Genomic DNA, 21,970 nt, shown 5'->3' on the forward strand with positions numbered 1-21,970 from the left:
AGGGTGCCAAGGGAAAGTATGGTGCCCACTAAGGGGAGCTCATTCCTCAAGTGACATTCCTGCCTGAGAAAACGAGCAGTTAAAGGGAAATAAATGATCAGTTGTAGGGAAAGTCAAAGAATCTCAGGATAGAAACAGGGACTCAAATACAGGGTAGCTAGAGAAAGGGGAGTAACGGTGGTGTTAAAATTGAGTAATTCCCTAAAATAGATAGGGATTGAATCTTTGTAAGTGGTAATAGCTTTGTCCATCTCTTCTGTTTCTGTGACAGAATGAACAGTGAGATCCCTGATCCTTATCGCTGTTAATTGGTTTAGCTCCATGGAGAGAAGCATAATTTTGACTATATCTGTTGGGCCATGAGACAGAGAAAACCCCCTTTTCCCCATTCCACAGAATCAGTCTGCTCCTCCCCTGAGGCAATCATCTCCTTCCTCAGCAGCACAGTTCCTCTACTCATTCTTTTTATCTTGCATTTGCTAACTTCGCTTGAGACTAGTGCAACGGAGATTATGAGGGGTAGCTAACAGGCAAAACAGTACAAGCAAGCTTTGTCAAAATGCAGATTTTCAAACTCAGTGTGGCTGGTTTACTTTTAAATACCTCAAATATTTTATATAGATACCTGGAAGAAGCATTTATTCATTATCGTTTTATAATTATGATATAATTATTAAAGACTGTCTTCCTTTCTGAGGGAAATTTCTGAGTTTCAGAGGAATTCTGCTAGAATGAGATGTGCCACATTTGGCTTTTATTGTGCAATAATGAAGGCAACAAAATACAAAAAGCCTATAATGAAACATTACACAAAAAGGACACCGACCTTAAGGTGGCACAAACAAGAAAAATATAATAAACCATGTGTCATGCTGCTGCAGCTGTTTCACCTCTTACCAGTTTTCACAGTCTATAAAATCTTGGAAAGCACCAGATGTTTAGGGGAAGCTGTCCCGCTCTCCCTAGCTTTGAAAGTAGATGTGAGATTTATTAGTGCTATATAAACATGATTTCAGTCCTGACTTTTATATTTATAAACTAGGTGGAATATGCATCACACCCTGTTGCAGAGAGCCCATTTACCTTCCTCTGCTCCTCCTCACTTGTAGATCCTGGGTGTTGCTGGACAATTACAGTAACTGCAGAACAATACCAGAACATGCAGTCCAAACTACAGTATTTGCCTAGTTACTGACAAACACATCGGAGCGTCTTCTCCTAGTACCAGCTTTTGCCAAAACAACCTTGCAATACAGAGATTATGAGCTAAACAAAACTCTCTTGTTGTGTATGAATATGCACTAACATTTGGGATTCCTGCCTACGCAGAGACTGTTAGCGCACAAAATTAACTATTTTTTTTTTTCCTAGTGCATGGTTCCTAGTATTGGAACGGGCATAAAAACTGCTCATGCATAATTTCCAATCTTTCATAGCTCAGCGGTGCTGTAAAGTGCTGCCGTTTGTTTTAATTCAGTGAGTAGAAGTTTTGTTGTGTTTAGTACTATGGGAATTGCATGTGCTGTTAGAAAGCCTCTGACAGCTGTCAGAAGCAGAGACAACTTGCCGCATTTCAGTCTTTCATAAAGGAAGGACGAAGGACCCTCATCTTCAGAAAAGCTATTAGTGGCCTCAAAAATGGGTTAAAACAGAATACCTTTTCCAAACACAGGAAAATCTCTGTCTCCCCTCTATTCAATTCCCCATCAAGTTGCAGAGGGGAAGTTGTAAATGTAGAAGAAAGAGAAAATATGTCTTCATGTATTTGTACTTTATACTGCCTTGTCATCACTGACCTGAAGGGATAATTGCATAGCAGCCTGCTTTCCTTTAAGGAAGTGCACAGTGTATTACATAGTGTTTAATAAATTAGCACTATGTTTTAACATACTGTACAAGCTTTCATGCAGTTTTTATTTTCTGAGAGCAGGAACAATCAAAATCTGAAAGACATTGATGAAGACAAGAGCTTTGCATCAAAGACTCTGAAAGTCTGAATCTGTAAGCATTTCCACACTTTCCAGCACATACCTTACCCTGCCCAGCACTCTTATGAATTTAAAGCACCAGAAAAAGAAATCTTCTCTTAAGACCTGAAATCTTATCTTCCAGCTTTTGATTAGAACAGGTGCTTACCTTAATAAAAACTTTGTTGTTTATTTTAGCTAAAATGGTTTTTTTTCTGAAAACCTACATTATTTTCTCTGATCAGAATTAGGGACAATTCAGTTCTTTCTTACTCTTTAATGACAAAAGGAAAGTAGTTGATGCAATGTCTTTAACAGGTTGGCACTGTTTTCCCATCAGCTCCTACTTAGCTTGCTGATGATGAGCTGACTCTTCTTTTCACACCATAATTCCCACAGGTATCTTTCCATACCGCACTGCTTCTGATGTCAGCTTCTTTAACCAGTACAAGGGACTGAGAAGGCATGATTATTTGCATCGTTTGTTTATTATTGTTTCCATTTTTGGCTTTTGCTATTTTTATAGCACACTCAGTGCTGTTTCTCACTTTTCATACTCTGATTCATTTTTCATCCTGTTTTCTTCTCCCTATCCATCTTGCACCAACTCTGTGCTGAGCAAAGTGAAAATCCATGAATGAGTCAGAGTCAAATTTTCAAAGTCACATTGGTCAGTGGGGTTTGAAATCAAGCAAAATGAGATTGCTCATATTTTGTCTTTCCCAAGCAGAAAATAACATTTCTTTTCTTTGGTTGCAATAAAGAGAGCTTTATCCCATGTTTTCAAGTTGCTTTTATTTTCCTGAAATCTGGTCTAGGCTATGACGCTCATTAGCAATTGGTGTAACTAGCTGTTTCTGTTCTTTCTCGATTATCATTAGCCTTGTCTAATTCCTCATCCTGTCCTGTGTATCATCAAAAGCAACCTGAAGCTTTTATTTCTTGTTAAGTGTTACATTTCTGGGATTTATTTTTTTTCACTACAGGATATCTGAATGGTTGTTTAAAGGAGATTTTTGTCTTGGTTTTTCTTAGTTTACTTGAAGGAAGAATTATGTGAATAAAACTGTAATAGCAGTTTTCCTTGAATACATATTCTACACTCCATTCTAAAGTTTTGATTTCATGTTTGGTACTTTCTATTCAGCACACTGAAAGGGAGACATTAACATATTTTAATCAAGAATAAGGAATTAATAATTATCCATGTATGTAATTTTTAAACTTTTTTGTCCATATACTACCAGAATTAAGAACAGCAGCTGTTGTGATTTATGTTGACTGGATGTTATACGATGTTATTATCTTCTCAGCTTGCAAGAGCCTAGTTTTCGGTTGTAATAAATACTATTTCTGCCATGTTAAGCCTGTTGTCAAATCATCAGCCGAAGCTTTCTCAACATTTCACATATCATGTAATAATTCAGCTCAGAAGTTATAACACCACACCATTCCTTTCTAAATATGAAGTACGAAATGTGACTGGCTCGGGAGGGGAAGAGTCATCTCTTACTGCAAGCCAGGAAGGTCAATTAGAAAGTGAGGTGAATCTGGAGTTGCTTCATTGTGAATATTGACCAACAGTGCCTTCTAACCTCACAAAACTCTGCAGGTGTTTGCTATTACCAGCATTTCCTTCCACTAATATTTAAACTCTTCTTACCTATGAACAGATTCCACTCAGTATCCAAATCAGCCTGATTTGCTAGGCAGCCCTTCATTACATTGAGGCAATAGTTGTTGCAAGGTTTCACAGTGGGAAGTCCTCTGCAGTAAGGGCAGTACAACATCTTCATTAACGCCCGGATGCACCCTGGGGTGGGACTGACCTGCAGAGTTTAAGGGGGGGAAAGAAAAAGAAAAAGGAGGAAATCAATCTCCTGTTCTGTGAATTTCGGGATCACTGAGATTATGCCTCTCAAGAAATAAGTGCAGAAGGGGCAATTTGTGAAAAGAGCTCAACCCTTGATAACACCCTCCTATGAGACTAATTGATTCTTGCCAATTATGTTCTTTTAGCACAGCCAGCAGTGATTTTCAGGAATGCAAAAATCAACACTCCCCTAGTGATGGCAGTGCTTGCCTCCCCAGCCCTCCCACACAAAGTCTACTGGAAAGTGAAGGAAAAACATCCAGGGAATCAGCTGGACAGTAACTGACTGATCCTAACACAGAGGATCCTGAGGAGACCCCATGCTCTTTCTGCTTAAGCTAGAACTGTCAGTCACACCGTCACTGGATCAGTCTCCTCTTTATTAAAGCACAGTAAATCCACCATAATCTTGATGATTTCTATAACATAATTCAGAACTGCACCATGACAAAGGGATATTATTCTGTTTTCAGACAAAAATATCCTTCTGTCTTCTCAGACAATTTCAAATGGATCAGACAGGGGGGATTTTTTTGTACGCTTTCAACATCTCGAGGGACAAAAAGCATTATAGAGAACAGTCTAATGCATTCAATTTACATATCAGCACTACATGGCTGCACATGGTAACTTAAAACAGCTACCACAGTGAATGGAAAGACATACAATGAGTTTAGGTTTTCCAGTCAAAGTCATTAATACTGGGCAGGGCTGACAGAAGGAAGTAGTGTGTAGATATAAATTTTTAGTGATATGTGTTACAGTTTGCACTAGAAGAGTATTGGTTTCCTGGAGAGGGAGCATGGAGGTTAGGGAAAGGTTTTTGCATAACGTTTCTCCATTAATTCTAATGATCCTTCACTTCATCTTTTTTAGTCATCAAAATGCTGGGCATCTGTTCAGCAGTGTGCCTTCCATGCTCAATGGAGAGAAATAGGTCCTTTTTCGGTTGTTTCTTTATCCCATGTCTTGAAGGGTAGGATAAATCATCTTCTGGAGGACATCCACTGAATCCTCCATATCTAAATTTAAACCACAGAAACTGATCACATTTGAAAACTACGTAAGCTCCTCGGGTAAATATTATTACACTCACCCTCGTTTCCATGTTTAATTGTTTCATCTCAGAGTTTTAAAATCCTATGTATTACTACAATGTACGTTACAGGAGAGTGCAAAGCAATGGCACTCCCTTCACTTATTCTGTTGGTTTATGAAGAAATGCAACACACTAATATGAATTTTAAGGGATTAAACTGCTTTTCTATATTCATGGTAACTTGTGCTGAAAGCATGAATCTGACTTTGCACTATAACAGTATATGCCAAACTGACTGATGTCGTTTGCATTATCAGGGTTGTACTAAAATGGCACTTCTTTTCTTTTTCTCTGGAATTTCTTTCTCCCTTTTTGATGTTAAATCACTGATTTTGAGAGAACTATGCAGAGCATACTCTTGAGACTGGCCACTGAAAACAGCTCTGTAAAGAGTTATAGCAGATGCCTCTGAGTACGCTCAGAAGTGATTTTTGCCTTGGTTTCCCAGGGAAATGCACTTTACTAGCACAGCACTCTGGTAGTGTGCATGAAGGTATATATATCCATCCTTTTCCAATAGCTTTTGAACCATCAACCAATTTCAATCAAATTTGACTGAGGACTTAAGGTCTCAGTACATTAAGATCCTACAAGTGTTTTGAAAATAGGCATCTGGGAGAGGAAAAGGAGAGAGGCTCTATTACTGCCTTTATTGAGGAAAAGGCTGAAGCATGACATCAGTTCCTCACAGATACCAAAGAATCCACATGGAGGAATGATGCTGTGAATGATCCATGGGTTAAAAAAGCACCAGGGGGAAATTTCACCTTATTAAACAGCAGAAAATCCAAATACAAGGAAAGCTGGACTTCTGTTATTTCCACTGCTCAGAACTACTTTTGAGATTCACTTATCCAACTGTTTTATCTTTATACATCCAAATCTAGAACAGGCCCATTTTTACAACAAGATTAGCACCAAAAACGGACGTAAGCAGAATACATGTAGTTACAGTCAACAACAGAATCTTCAAAATTACTTTGAAATTGCTGCTTAAAGCCAAAGTTATTTCTTTCTGTGGGCAGAGAGTTTTATCAGCAAAGTTCCTTTCATGCTTAAAATTATGCTTCTTCTCAGGCCCAGAAGTCTTGTCAATGCAAAGTTGTAAGCACCTGCTTGACCCCTAAGTTCAGCTGGAATCCACGTGTTCTCCCACGCACACCTTCCCAAGCCCACTTTGGTCTTTGGTACTTGTGCTGACAACAAAAATACTTGTAGGATCTTGACCTTGCACAAAAACTTCCTGGCAGTTTCATTCTTGAAATGCATAACTAAAGGAGAGAAGACAGTCCCTGTCTTTATATTATATTTATATAAATCAAATATCATAAATATTTATGTGAGCCTTATTTTATCACAGGTGTAGCATGAGAGGTAACTAGCTATCATGTCTTTCTCTGCCAGAGGTCCAGATCACATCCCCAGTCTGCTAGGACAGGACCCTAAAGATCAGTTAGAATATCCGTTTACACTGGCCCAGTGAATCTTGAATTTGTGTTGCATTACAGAACAGCTTTAACCAGAATACTCCCAGACACAGTCCACTGTGAAGTAGTCAGGATAAATTCTTACCACTCAAAAAGAATAAGTAGGAGCCAGGTGTCTCATATCTTGTCTGAATGTTTTAATATCCCCTGTACAAAATGGTGGCATCACCATCAGTATTTTACAAGAAAGGAAGGTGCCCTGCTTTTGTTTGAGCAGAATTAATACTGTTTTTAAGATAAAAGGCCAAGCTGTGACTCCAAGAATAAAGCAGATGTAGAAAGTTTCTATGGAAGCTTCTGACATATCTATATCAGCCTTTGATAAAGACCAACACAAACAGCTCCTTGCTGATCAAGCTGGATGTTGCAGACCTCTGTTTCGGAAGATACTATGCTGGTGTAATAAAATACAAGGACAGATCAATTGCTGTCTCTGAGCCCAAGTGGCAGGGACTGGCTCACACTCACACTGGTTACTGCTAGCACCTTCTACTCCAAGCTCGTCACATCCCATACTACTACGTAGCATTTGGCACTACATCTCCTCTGGGTCCCACTTAGTGCCTGAGTGACTGAAATATGTAATAATTATTTTGGGTGGTTATTTTTCAGCTCAAAGTGTTTGGAATGATAGGAGGCAGTAGTGCAGGCCATGGGAGTAAAAGGAAGCTAAATATAATGTTGGATGTTTTGAAGTGAGACAGGAGGTTACATTTGATAGTGGTTAGACTACACTTGGGTTAGCATTGGAAAGAAAGGAGGGGACCAAAACAAGACAGGTATCTTCATGCAGCCTTCTGGAGGCAGCCTCTGTCCTCTGAACAGTGCACAGGCACTGTGTGGAGACAGCCAGAGGGAAAGGTCCAAAACACATCCAGGAGGAAGGCTAACAAGTAAGCTGTGACCTGAGCACATGATGAGTCCTGTTCTCAAGCTTGCTCCATATTCCCCTGTCACCTAGCAGTACTGACGTACCTTCAGGTGACCAACCCTTCCCACTTGTGGCACAGGGAAACATTAAAGTAGCTCAGCTACTTTGGAAGTCTCAAGGCTAAAAGTTAAATACTGTGTCGCAGCAGTTTATTGCATTTGTGAATCTAGCCTTCAGTGAGCAGCCACGTTCCAGGTCTCAGCTTCAGTTGTGTTTTATTTTTTTATTCCCAGAGAATACAGACAGGTCTTTTTCCTCCCTCAACAACAGCTGAATGCAAAAAATAATCAAATTTTGTCTAACATTCTGAAATCTTGGTAAAAAACCAAACATAAAAAATATTCAGCTTAAAGTGTAAATATTTCAGAAGCTATGAACATATGAAATCTGGAGATTATCACAGAAAGTTGATTTTCAACCACCTATAATTGGCTTGCTACTTCTTGCTGCTGGCAAATTCTATGGAACGTATTTTCAAAGCTCATTTCTCATTCCCATCTTAAAAAATAAAAAAAAATCAGTGTCTCTCACACCTAATAATACTTTTCTGCAGACTGGTCAAAAGGCAGATATTAATTTCATTCAGAAGTATCCAAAACCTGGATTTGCTGAGGTGAGCTGTTCCTCAGCTCAGGAGTGTCAATGTTTTTTCTGTTACTAAAATTTGTGGATGGATAGGGCTTGAGGTTTTATTTCTTTTTTTTTTTTTTCTTTTTTTTTGTCTTTTAAAGTACATTGCAATTGGTTCTGTGCTAATTGCAGCAGAGAAATTTGCATGGACTTCAAAGTTTAGAAGTAACTAGTCCTTATGTAAATCATATATTATAAATCAATCAGATCACACTGAATGACATAACTGAGGAAACTGCTATAGAGGAGTCATTAATTACATCATGCTGTCTCTCTGACTGACTAGGACATCTTCATTTTAGTATAAGCATATGTGGAATGCAGCACATCAGAAAAGTACCTTTCTGAGCTTTGATTGAGCCTCGTAGCTGCAGGACATGTTACATTATGGAATTTTGTAACGTTTTCTGACAGCTTCAGCTTTAACTAAATGTACGTTTCTGCATACATGCAAAAAAACCAGAAAGCAAGATTTTTAAGGGCTTCATTACTGAGCACTTGTTTTCCCCTTCAGAAATTCTAGGAGGCCTATTATTTAATCTAGAAGACAGATTTTGAAATGGTGAACTTGCAAATATAATTGAGGAGAGAACTTCTTTGGGTAAAAGTCATGAAATTGTACTCTCTTGTAACACCACATTTGCAAAGATTGCTTCGTTATGTATTTGACCTGTTTTTATATTCAAAAGCCTTGGCTTTGTCAGGTACACAAACATAAATCCTTTTTTCTGATACAAAAAATCAGACAAACTGATTAAACAACCGGTCACCTTTAGAAGGATCAAATGCACTGACATGCAGTTTCTCTACCTGTATTTATAGGAGATTTCTTACTGAAGTAGCTGGTATATGTTGTCTGGGGATAAAGAAGGGGTGTTCTTCCAAAGTACTATTGAATGTACCGAAACTCACAGTATAAAGCCATACTTAGGTCCAGATCCTGTAATTTCTTGGCATGTAATAAAATCTGTCAAATATGAGAAAATGAATCAAAACTGAGTGCCACTCCAGAGACCATGACAGGGGACACAGCTCCTTCCTACATTTCCTGTGCACCCAAAGGAACTGATCCCCTTTGGAATCACATGGAATCACTCCTTAGCATGAAGGCTTTGGGGGGAAACTGCCAGGAGGAACCAGTCGATTTTGGGCCAGCTGGCCCAGGAACTAGACACTCTTTTAAAATGCCTCTACACTAGAACAATCCATAGTCTGGGAAGGAGAAGAGGATTGCATTTTATTTCCCACAAGCTTTAACAACCAGGTTGCTGGATAAAAAGTGGAAACTTCTACTTCTTTCCCATTTGGTGTTCGAGACAAGGTATCACATACTTTGCTTTATACAAGAGGATGAGGCATATTCCTGCAATCCCATGTAAATGGTCCATAACTGAAGAGAGTTTTGAAATGAATCCCTGTCTTTAGCACTTGTGTGTTGGTTAAATCATCCAGCTCCCCACTCAGCCAGCTGAGGTTGTGTGTCCTGCACAGGCATGATGCACTGTCTAAGAAACTGGGGCACTGATATCCTTAAGTCACATTTTGGATCCCTGTGTAGTCCTTCTACAACCTAATGATAGAAAAATGAGCTAAGTTTCCCAAACATACTTTTGTTTGTAGCCTAATTATCTCAAAAGTTTCAAATGGGCTAGGGCATTCATAACAAAATGCTTACATACGTGGCCAGGTCAGAGTTTGATCTTGAATACACTGGCATGCCTTGACCAATGCCAAGAGAAATGCAAACTCCACTAAGAGTAGAAGTCCCCCCACGTTCTTCCACCAGAAGGTTAATACATCTGTGGACAACTCCGCAGTCCAATTCTAGAGTCCAAAAAATCTCCACAGTATAATTCTAGCATTTCTATCAAAGATTATCTTCAAAATCAAATGGGACATAAGGATTAGAAGTTCAAACTTGTGATTTTAGAAGAGAAGTAAGAAGAAAAACCCTTAATTAATAATTACTGATTATTGTATTCAACCCGCTAGAACTGAGGAAACTTTTCCTAAGCACAAAAAGATCATTTCTGGTCCCTTTGTAACAGTGATGTAACTGGGATCAGACTGAGACATATCATGAAGTACACTTTACAGGGTACGCAGGATTGCCACAAACCTTTGGATCACTCATCCTAAGAGCTACTGTGCCTTTTTTTCTTTCATTTCATCTTTAATTAACTTCAGTACAAAGACTGAACTTCAGTCCAATCACTCACTACTTTTCATCATGTTTCTTTGACCCTACCTTCTCAACATGTTGCAATTACTCCCTATTGACTTTTTGGTGTTGTTTGTTTTTAATACTGGGGAAAAGTGGGGAAAGCTTGGCCGGCAATAATGTTTTTCTTGCTTTTGCTCTTTCTTTTCTTCAGACAAGATTTGCTCACTGTTGGATCCAAGTGATTAATTTTTTTTCCTTGTGCATACTTTGTCTATTTTCATGAGCACTGTGTTACTGTTGATTTCATTTAATAATGCAGATATCAAGCAAGCTCTTTTCAGCAGATTTCAGCTGAAAATATGCCTGTGTGTATCTAATTAGAACTACATAGAAATATTCATAAGATACTTGAATGCTTTATTGAAGCACTTCTCATTGTTTCAGTCTGGCTCTTAGATGCTAAGATCTCAGTTCACTGCTTTTATAGCACAATCTGATATAAAAATGGAAATACTGCATCAGCCATGCTCAGTTGGGAATTTGTGTTGTAGAAGGTCAATTTGAGAATACTTGCTTATGTCAACCGAAAGTCTAGTCTAATACTAACCTCCTAAAGATAAAAATAGCTATCTTTTTAACAATTCATAGCATCCCAGATGACTGAAAGGTAGAAGACCTGGTTTGAGTACTACAGCTTTGTACTGGTGTCTTTGATTTTGTGCTTGAATGATATCAAAATAAAAGTAAAACACTACAGCCAGCTAAAAAGCTGCAAGATTCCCACAATTCTGGGGTAGTATATCTCAAGAATATGATGAGATAAAACATGGTAAATTTAATTTTAATTCTAGAAAATATATAATTTATAGTTCAATATGCTCATTAAACTATTAGAAACAATTTTAGGGCAATATAGTTGGACCCTAGAAAAGTTTTACAATGTAAAAAAGAAATTATACATTTACTATCTGATACAAACCATGCCGCATTAAGCACTTAGGCCACTGCAACTCAGAGGAACCACCTAACTTTTTTTTTTTTTTTCTAAAAGAAGAGGACTATTCAGCCATTGTTCTTGTCCAACTAAGATGTCCTTTTCCATTATTTATGACTGTGAAATAATGAGAAATATGGCAACTAGATTTCTGTCCAACACCTATTAAAATTTGAGGCATTTTTCATACTTATTTTGTCACCTCGGTATGGCTATAGTTGTGTTCCAGTATACGTATAGTTCTAGAAGGTGGACAAATATTGCTCCTCCATTTCACAGATGAAAAAATGAAACATCACAAGCAGTTCTTAAAGGTATTTAGATGTTTAAAAACTTAAAAGTTATGCACCAGAATTTTTCAACACTGCTCTTAAGAATAGCTCTCATCTGTGATTTGCTGACGTTTTCGTAACATGTAATTCTGAAACTGGATATAGGAAAAGAGGGACTGCAGGTCTCTAAGTGATTACATCAGGAGGTTGTACATCAAATAATAAATTACTGCTGGAGAGATGAATTGTGGAATTCCACAATTTCCCCACAGAAGTCAAGGGCAAAAAACGACAAGGACAAAATGTTCAGATGTTTACTTGGGTGAGACTGAATTTCTATTTACAGAGAAAAAGAATAGCTTGTCCTGTTTTTAGGAAATGAGGAAAATTACTTATCAGATTATCTGAATATAGAAAATCCAAATTTAGAAAACCACTTGAAAAGCTGCAGCCACAAGGATATTTTGTGTAAAGCTATTTTTTAAATCTCTTGAATCACTTCTGAGTGATGCTTTAAAGCAATTTTTTTACAATTTAAGCTTCTACAAAATAAAATGTTTGAATGCTCAGATGTAAATATGAAAATGTTCTTCTTAAATCCCATTTTACCTGTCAGAGGCATAATCCATTTCAAACAAACTGGGTGGAAAAATGCTGTTCGGTTATAAATATGATTAAAATGAGAATTTCTTAGGCTGAAAATAGTGCAAGCTGAGATATCTCCAGGATATGGAGGTTTACATCCCATGAGATATGACTGAGCTGAAAAATCTGCCCTGCAAATTTTCTGGAAAAATATTTATCTTTCTCATCTGTTGTTAGAGTAAGCCCACTTTAAATAGAATTGGAGGTATGGATTCCATCTGTTATTTCCCAGCTTTTCAAGGGCAAAGCTAAGGTGAAAAATCTTTGAAATAATTTCTTCCTTCCATTCCCAGGAGATGAGAAGTTTTCTGTTACACAGAAATAAAGAAGGAATTTCACAGCTGTTAAGCTTTTCAAATCCGACCATCTCTTCTGGAACATAAACTTTAAGACACTCTCTTAATAAAAAGTAGTTCCTTTGCTTTCTTCCCAGAGAAAAAAAAATCCCACTGCATCTCACTTAAAAGGGAGTGGGCTCATTTCTATGCCCTCCACCAGATAAGTTCTTGGTTCAAGAGGAAAGCATGTGCTAAATTTTCCAGGGCTGAAAATAGAATAGGACATGACTGTAAGCAACAGGGTCAGAACCCCCCCTGAAACTGGCTACTTCAAATAATTTCGGAGGCAAAAAGAAAATCCATAAAGTCCAGCACTTTAGAAGAGGTCCTTAGTATGATATGCTTGACCAGACACAGATATCGAAATCTGAGCTACGCTCCCTTAAAAACAGACTCACTTCAACCTTTTTACTCTCTCTTGTGGTTGTATAATGCCTATTACATGTGCAAATATCTCCATGGGTATGTTTGAAGTTAAGCAAGAAGAATCCGCTGTTTTTTCCAAGTAGAAAAGAAGGAGGATGTTGCTGAGCAATGATGTGCAGTTGCCTTGTAGAACAGTCAGAAGAGCCAAGTTAAAAGAGGCATTAAGAAAGAATGGTGAGGAAAAAATGCCAGACTAGGCTCTGCATAATTGAGCAAAAGTGGCTTTGTGCTCACTGGGAGGAAAACAAATGTTGCAGAGAAGTAGGTTAAGTATTGCCCAAGTACAAATCAGAAATAGAAGGGGAGATCCTTGATAATCTGGAAATCGAACCCCCAGATACACAGGAGGGAAAACTCCAAGAAAGGGTTGAGAGAGTAAAAAAGAACCGCCACAGCAGGAGATAATGATCAGATCGAGCAGTTCAACAGGTTCTGCAGCAGCATCTGGATAAGAAAATGATGTGAAGAATGGTCAAAGTCAGTCCTACTTACAACATCCTAGAAGCCTGTAACGCAGGCTTTGTACCTGAGAGCAGTCTTGCTGACTGCCTATCTATGATTCACAGTGCAAAACAGAAAAGCATCTGAGAAGAAAATTAGTTCTCTCAAATAAAGAGAGGGAGCAGCAAAACTGTTCTGATCACTTCTAAGTACTCAGAAGTACTCACAAATAAGTCTTGTTTGCTGTTCACTGACCTGTGAATTGTTTTACTGACTTAAAAAGGGCACAAAGCTCAGAATGGTGCAGAGGGCTGTGGGATGTCTTAGTTGTGCGGTGTCCGCAAGAACACACTAGCCCTGATGAGAAAGAAATAAATGCATACATAACTTACGCAATAACTGGAGGTGACAAGTGACAACAGATTGACTCAACATGTTCCAGCTCCTTCCCACTCTAAGAAACATGAATGGAGTCATGATGCAAAAGACACTTTAAAGTTTATAGTAAAGCGATCACTACCTGAATTTGTTGACAACGGCAATCTCCTAGACACAGCAAGTAAGGATACACAGATTCCCTACATGTGCCTTCCTGCATGAATGATTAAATTTTTTGACTGCATACCAGCAGTGACTGAAGGGTATGGACTGGGTAATACTAAAAGGAGGGTATTCTACTAGAGAGAGAAATAAACTTATAGGGATAGTGACGCAGGCAATTCTAAGGTTGATAATTTTGTCTGCTTGATAAGCTTCATCATATTCTTACACTGAACAATTTTCAAGGGAGTTCAAAGGGTAAAATCCCATAAGTAGCCCTTATTATTTGGGAAAAAAAACAAAGGAATCTCCGTAGAAACAAACCATGATTTTTCAAGTTGGCCATATTCTTGAACCTTCTCTATGAAATTCAAAAAGGCCAAATAACAAAGACTGCTGGGTTTTTGAAATGAAACATTAAATCTGATTGCTAGCAATAAACTGGTCACACCTTGTCAGAGGCAAGACGGGTACAAAAATACAGTCATCACTTCGGCAAGGAATGCAAAGCCTGCTTTAAAGTTTGCTGAAGACCCTCCAGCCCAGTAGAAAGCAAGATGTTTGTTACCTGGACACAGCAGAATATAATGCTTTGCTTATGCTCCTGTTTCATTTCATGATGTGAATGAAGCACAAGATGGAGCACAATAGACAGGGCAGTAAATCAAAGTCTGTGTGGATCTTATGCAAGTACAGAGAAGGAAAGGTAAAATCTTAAACTATTTTACTGCCTTCTAAAGTGAAGAAGGGTGTCAGATCTTTAAGCCATCCCAGCAAGGATCTAGACAGATACATTGATGCGTTCTAATAATCAACCACAGGCTCCTCAACACAATACACAATGTCTTGTAATATATTCAGGGTAGCACGGAAGCAGAGGGATGCTTTATAAATAGCTCACCATCTATTTATAGGATCCATAAATGCCCACTGCATTATGCGGGCCCAGATCATGTGAGATCATCTCATAGCTCCATGTTAACATTTCCTCTTTTACGGTCTTTCAAATGCTCTTGTTAGATTTTAACAAAGCTACTTGTAAACATAAATATCATATATAAAATATTTAACAGATGCTCAAGTGCACCTTGGGATGATGACTATGGTCTGGAATGACCTGTTTATGGGATGTGTGCCCACATCTCTGCTGAGTGTTGCACTTGCAGCTTTTGGAATTGCATAGTAGAAAGTAAATTTGCATCTTCATCCCATCATTTAAGTATTATTTTATTCTCTTTTATTTTCTTTTAAATCCCTTCCTGATAACTCCTTCCCCTTAGACACAAAATGTAACAACAGAGGGGTTCTCACTAGTGTCTGCATGTCCTACTCCCAAGTCACTCTAAGAGAAACATAGGAAGGTGATTGAGAATAGTTAGGGGAATTAATGCCTCTGTATATGGTACGAAGTCAAGTACATAATTTCCCTGAGAATGCTTTATTGGATCATATTAAAACAAACTAGTCCTGTGTAAAAGATCTCTCTTCCTCCTTCACACTCATGTGCACATAAACATACAAAGACTAAAACTGTGTACATATACAGTAAAATCAGATGCATTGTCTTGTTCCCTGATAGTTAATAGAAGGGTGAACTGCAGCAGCAAAATGCCTCTATTACACCTAGTATTATAAAATTATAGCTTAGGTACTATAATTTTTGGAAAATATTCTAATAGAAAGTAAGGACATTATAGCATTGGTAAGCAAGTATCCAATGAAAGAAAAATTGCTGAATTTAAACTTGCAGGAAGCAGATCAAAACCTACACTATAAAAATATATCTGACAATCAGATTTGCTTTTTTCTTTTTACATAGAGATAGACTAAATGTGAAATTACTATTAAATCTTCATGTAATCTACTGTGAATTTTAGGTTGATGTATAAAACAGAAGTAGAGTCTACAAGCATATGAAAACATTCCTTTATATATTTTGTTCCTCATAAATTCTCGGCAGGTAAGCTGTTGTTTAAATTTTTTTTTTTCTTTATCCAAAACTGAGCAAGAAAATGCATTCCGTGTTGGACTGATTAGGACCTAAAAGGCAGCAGATCTATAAATGTGAAAATTAGAAGAAGATATTAAACTCGGAAAAAATATAGCCTAAGATTATTTTCTCTTGCTCAGGCATTTTGCCATAGTAATTTAAAAACCAATGATTTCAATGATCTCTGCAAACTACTGTAATTGTCTGGATTTACAGTTCTCACTTTCTCAAGTGCAGAAATCACTCATTTATGCGCTATGGTTTAGGTCTGTCAACAGCCCTTGAAAGCACTGATCCTATATCATCCTCAGTGGGATGGAAGTGCTCTGCAATACGCACTGAAGCCCCTGACCCAGATGCACACTTCCCAGCCGTTGGCTAAGATCAAGTGCATCATCTTTCCTTATCACTTTAATATCTGATACATCCCCAGCTTGAAGATTTTATATTAAATGGATTTGGAGGGCATGGGAAGGAGTAACTGCTTCCTCCATCCACTCCATGCATCAGCCCAAAACTGCAGCGCTTCCAGGTACCGTGGCTGCATCGTGACTGCGTGTCACGGTGTGATACCTGTGCATAAACCCACCCTGTGTGCTTTGGTATTTTTTTTAGGTGGAATTTGGATCCATGGTGCTTCCACAGATCTTCTGGTGATGAAATCAATGGCCACAATGCCCCCCATCCCCCAGAGCTTAGGTACTCCACAGGGCTGTTGCAGCCGCTGCAGCTATGCTTTTCACAGAGGGGTGAAAACCTCGGGTCAGAGACACAGCATGGGTGGTAAAGGCTTGTACCTGTGACCGCCCTTGTCCCTGTTGGTGCCACTCTTCCCAACAGACTTTCACAGACTTTCCAAAATAAGTTAGAACAGACTTAATTGTGCTGTGGACTGAACTGGTCCTGAATACACCCACAGCCAGGTCAGGGCAAGGATTTTTGTATTTTTCCCGCAGCATGCCAAGTTTTCCTTTAACAAAGTGAAAGATGTTCTATAACTTGTTAAATAAGATGACAGCCCTTGCTAGACGGCAACACCCTCATTCATGTTGAACCTGAAAGGACCACACAGACTGGACTGAATGACAGTTTGACCCATGTCTCTAAGTGGCAAATGACTGAATTTACTGCCAGCTAAGTCAGAAAACCCAGTAAAAGTAAAATACAGCACTGTATAACGGCTACCTGGCAGTAAATTTGTATTTAAGCTATTTCATTGCCATTTGTCTTTATCTGATTAAGCCACCTGATTGATAAAACATGCTGGAATACAATTTATATACAGCAATATAATCCACCTAGTGGTCTGGTTTCCAGAACCACAAGGATAAACATGCTCAAACCATAAAGGCACTCTCAATGCCAGGTATCCATTTATAATGCCCGCTGAAAGATGTCTCATCATTACCATCTCCGGTATGGATGAACTGTCAGCTACACTACCACAACCTATTTCCAAACATTTTAAAAGTAAGGAAAGTCTCAGTCATGTCCGAAACACAAAGGTATTTCACAAGTCAGGAGAGATTTCCTCATCAGTGCAGGACTGTCATGCACCTTCAGTGAAGAAGTCAACAGGGATATCACTGTGAAGTTAGCACTATCGGAAAACTTAGAGAGAGGTCAAATTTTCCAGTGGATATGAGAAATGCCACAAACTTGGTAGTATCTTGTACATCTAAAGGTGGATATTGGAGTGGATTCTGAATCTGACAGTTTTGGTTCAGGTACCACAAAGCATCATAAAATAGTACAATTTCACTGTGCTGGTGTCCAATCAGCAAAGAGCACATTGTTTCCGACAGTATCTCTAGAAATAAATGTCCTAAGTAGAATACTAGTTCTTAAAGATGCCTTATAAGGCTGCTGAAACATTTCTAATGAAAAATTAGAGGGTAAAAGATGCCTGGTTTTCTTTCTTAAGCAGCAGCGGAGTGAATGGAATAGATGCTGCCCTGACAACTACCAAGGTTCAAGTTTTCATTTACATGGGCAAGTGCAGTGATGTTCAAAGCTGTGCAAGGTCTCCTGGACATCCCATCCACTGCCTGTATTTAAAGGATTGTTTCCAGAGCAAGAGAAAGAATAAATTTGCTTATGCTTACTCAGTTTTCAGAATCCCTGCATAGGGTACTTTAAACATAACAGCCAACTAAAGTCAGCAGTAACTGGATTCTGCAGCACATGTATCTCTGGCCCAAGAAGCAAACTGGGATCACCTGCTGATTCCCCATGTCAGTAAAATGCCATTTGATGGATGGCCTCAAAATTAATTATTGAGGTCAGTTTCAACTGGGTACATCCAGTTTGCTCCTCTCTCATCAAAAGACAGTTTCCCAATTCACAGAGAAAAAAATATAGTTTCAAAGTAGTCCTTTTTTGTTGTTATTGCTTACTTTACCTCTAATTGTGCCACCACTACTCTGAACCTCAATCCACAGTCCCACAAACCTATACCATGAACATCCCATAGACAAATAATCAAATAAAATAAACTGAGATTTGTCAAAAGTTTTGTTTGATGGATATTGTTCTATCGTCTCAATGGACCTCAAATAAGCAAAATACAAAAAGAAACAGGCTAAAGGAAAAGAGGCGTAAACTTCAACAGTTTTTACAGCTTATACTTCTAAGGTGAAGTTTTGCATGCTAGCAAACCTTCCAGAATAAAGAGCATAGGTAAAGGAACTGTTGCTGTCAGTTAAAAGGCTAAACTTTCCGAATTAGTTTAGCAAGTGTAAATTTGTTTTCTAGTAGCAACTAGTTGTAGAATCATAGGATCATTTAGGTTGGAAAAGACCCTTAAGATCATCAAGACCAATCATAAACCTAACACTGTCAAGTCCACCACTACACCATGTCTGTAAGTGCCACGTCTAATACCTCCAGGGATGATGACTCAGCCACTTCCCTGGGCAGCCTGTTCCAACCCTTGATAACCCTTTGAGTGAAGAAATTTACCTTAATATCTAATCTAAACCTTCCCTGGCACAACTTGAAGCCATTTCGTCTCATCCTATCACTAGCTACTTGGGAGAAGAGACTGACATCCACCTCACTACAACCTCCTTTAAGGTAGTTATAGAGAGTGATAAGGTCTCCCCATAGTCCATAGGAAAACTTTGCCCCATTGTATCCGTTTGGCTTTTGCAACATCCCTCCTCATCTTGCCGAATATCTCCCATCTCTTGGTACCGCCAGGGCCGGAAGTCTGTCGCTCTGAGCATGCTCAGATGCTTTTGTGCAACCAGCGCAGCCAGAACAGAGAAGCACAACATATAATGCCCAGGAAAAAGTCAAAAGCAAAAGACACTGTGTCATGTGCCACAGAACTTTACATCTGCTTATCATGGGGGCTGGTCCTTAGGCCACAAAATTAACCTGAAAATGTTCAGTACTTGAAGCACCTTTCACAGGTGGGGTGGTCTGAACAGTGGTTATCTTGGGCCACACCGCAGAATGCTTTGCTCACTGTGGATATGGTCCTTCATTCAGAGCAGATAAATGGACCGTTCCTACCATCAGTTTTGAGCTAGAGAGATGTGGGGTTAATCTCACTTAAGTGTATAAATCTATAATTTAGGCATCAACACCTGATGTATTTATTTGGAACCCTTTTAGAGATAATGGAGAGAAATAAACACAGGGCTTGGCCAGTCTTAGGTTAAAGTAGGTAAATGTGTTTTAGATTTTAGTCAGAATAATCAGGAAATTATTATAAAACACGCATATGAAAATGCTCGGAGCTGTTTTAAAGTCGACACCAAACACTATATATATTTGTCTTCACTTTTCCTGTATTATTTTTTGCCTGTCTTGGCCAGTGGGTTGTTGACTATCCTCCAACCTCAGAAACACATTTCACCCAGACTTTGCTCCTTTTCTTCTTGTGTAGGAGAACATATGGCCTTTCAAGGAGAACAGAAAATAGAGGTGTGACGGTGGCTGATTTTTTTCATAATATAGAAAGGTCAGTTTTTATTAACAAGATTAGGATACATCAGGTGGCCCAGACCTGCCCTTTGCTATGTGCCAAAACACCAGAGTTGATCCCGCTGTTCTTCTGTCCATTGGCTACAACTGCAAAGACAGTTTTGGCAAACAACTTTGGAATAACAAAGTACAAACTAATGCTGCAGAAATGTTTCCTTGTACAAAATGATTCCTGGAAGTGGGTTCCTACTATAATCAGTCCTTTACAAACCATGTTCCCATTTCCCTTTCTACCCACAATGCTTCTGACTGGCTGCATGAATACACTTACAAAATGGTAACATCAGTGATGCTCCTGCTGCTAGAGATTGGACCAAAGAACTGCTGGGCGCCTATTATGATTATTACACATTATTTCTCAGGCAATAACATCATAATGACAACCAGTTATGTTTTCCTGATTTTTTAATCTTCAGATGTGTGTAATTTGACAAAATATGGGGCTTGGTTCACAAGACAAATTAAACCTGAATTAATGATAACCTTATACTAGTCACAACTTTGCCAAAGAGATCTGATTCAGAATCAAGAGAATCAAGGATACAATAAGAAAACAATGTAATTTCCTTGGTGTCATTTTAGAGATGCTTGACCTTTCCTTATAGATTTCTATGGTAAAGCCCTTGCTGTTGTATCTTAAGTCCCAATAAAGTACTCATTAACTTCTTGTTGGTCCCAGTTAAGTTACTTGCTTTAATATGAACAGTAACTTTAGAGTCTGCTTCTAGAGACAGTGAAAAAAATAAATTAAACCACTCAAGAAGAGCAGGAAAATCATGTGAACATTGATTTAGTTGAATGAAATTTAGAGAAATTTTCATCTAAAAATCTTCAGAGGTTTCAAGACATGTTTCCTGTACTCAGAATTACTTGACATCACAGACTATTCTGATTGGAAGAATGAAAATATTTGCCTGCTTGCTTTCGTTTTGTGGGAAAATGACAGCATGTGAAGTATAATAAATGAAAATTTTCTTGAGTGCTTATTCCCATTCCCTACTCACTTATGAACACAAAAGAAAAGTGAAGATGGAGCTGCAGACATCAAATCGAGTGCAGTCTATTCTGGGAACAATTTATAGTGTAAGTAAAAGTGTAATTAAATAATGACTTCATTTCAGCAGGATCCCGTGATAAGAATCAATAGTCAGACCACTGATCTTGCATTAATTTGCCCTTACATCATCACTAAATCTTGCCACAGTCACACTTTTGTGACACCCTGAATTAACCTTGACTAAAACTTTGGCTTTAAAATAGAAGCGTTTTTTTCATTCCTTCCCCTTTCCAAAGGCTTTAATGGCTGCTTTCTGGGATTAATCATATTCAGCAGAATTCACATATACAAGACATGATCTTCAGTTCTAAAAGGTGTAACAGGTGTACCAATCCTTGCCCAAAAATGTCACCCACAACATAATGAAAGCAGTTACATGTTTAACTTCTCTGAGCCTTTGATGAAAAATGATTTCCTTATACTTTAAGCCTTGCATATTCGATGGAAGTAAATACTGCTTTGTGATCTTAGTCATAAATCCAAAACTATGTTAGAAAAAACAACATACAAAGATACAAAGAAAACAAACCAAACATGACTAAAATGTTGCAATAGTGTTTGTAAGTTTTTGGGCCTACTGTTGATATATACCTTTTTTATTTTCATGCGCAAAGAACCTTCTGATCTTCTGCAAGTTGGCGATCAGCACCTGTAATACATTTTTATTTTGCCTGGATTGTATTTGCTGGCTGAGTCTTTGTGCTCCTGCAAATACAAAAGGCTTCCTGCCCCTTACATCTTTTTACAGATTTACTAAAAAATGAATTGCTTCAGAAAATTTTGTGGGCAGTATTTTACAGCTTTAAAACCATACGACTGCAAACATAAAGCAGCTCCCTGTCCAGACTGATAGACTGGGATTTATGGAGAGACACCCTTTTCACTTCAGGGTTTGTTAAGAAATGAGAAGCCGCAATGAATCTTTACTGTTCCTGAAATATAAAACGTGCTTTTTCAATCCCATCTAAAGATTTCATATTATGTAATTTCTTCTCTGGTGATACTTCATTAAGTTGCACAGAAAACTCATTACCCTCCGTCTCTGAGAAAGTCAATACAATAACTGGATCTTTTTATTTAAGGACTCAGTTTCCGATTCTTTGCATTCCTGGAGGCTTAGAAG

The 21,970-nt window shown here is 38.3% G+C and overlaps 1 protein-coding gene and 1 non-coding gene across 2 annotated transcripts in view; one reads left to right on the plus strand and one right to left on the minus strand.

Moving 5' to 3' along the window:
- Nucleotides 1-21,970, minus strand: part of GPC6 (glypican 6) — a 788,463-nt gene that overhangs the window by 216,881 nt on the left and 549,612 nt on the right. The window contains exon 4 of the mRNA XM_064440688.1: nt 3,631-3,796. Coding sequence (XP_064296758.1) covers nt 3,631-3,796 — 166 coding nt within the window. The remainder of the gene's footprint in view (nt 1-3,630; nt 3,797-21,970) is intronic.
- On the plus strand, nt 16,157-16,345 carry LOC135311683 (U2 spliceosomal RNA). The gene has a single exon (XR_010371296.1). It is a non-coding gene; the product is annotated as a U2 spliceosomal RNA (small nuclear RNA).

Source organism: Phalacrocorax carbo, chromosome 1, assembly GCF_963921805.1.
Source record: "Phalacrocorax carbo chromosome 1, bPhaCar2.1, whole genome shotgun sequence".
In the NCBI taxonomy this organism is placed as follows: Eukaryota; Metazoa; Chordata; class Aves; order Suliformes; family Phalacrocoracidae; genus Phalacrocorax; species Phalacrocorax carbo.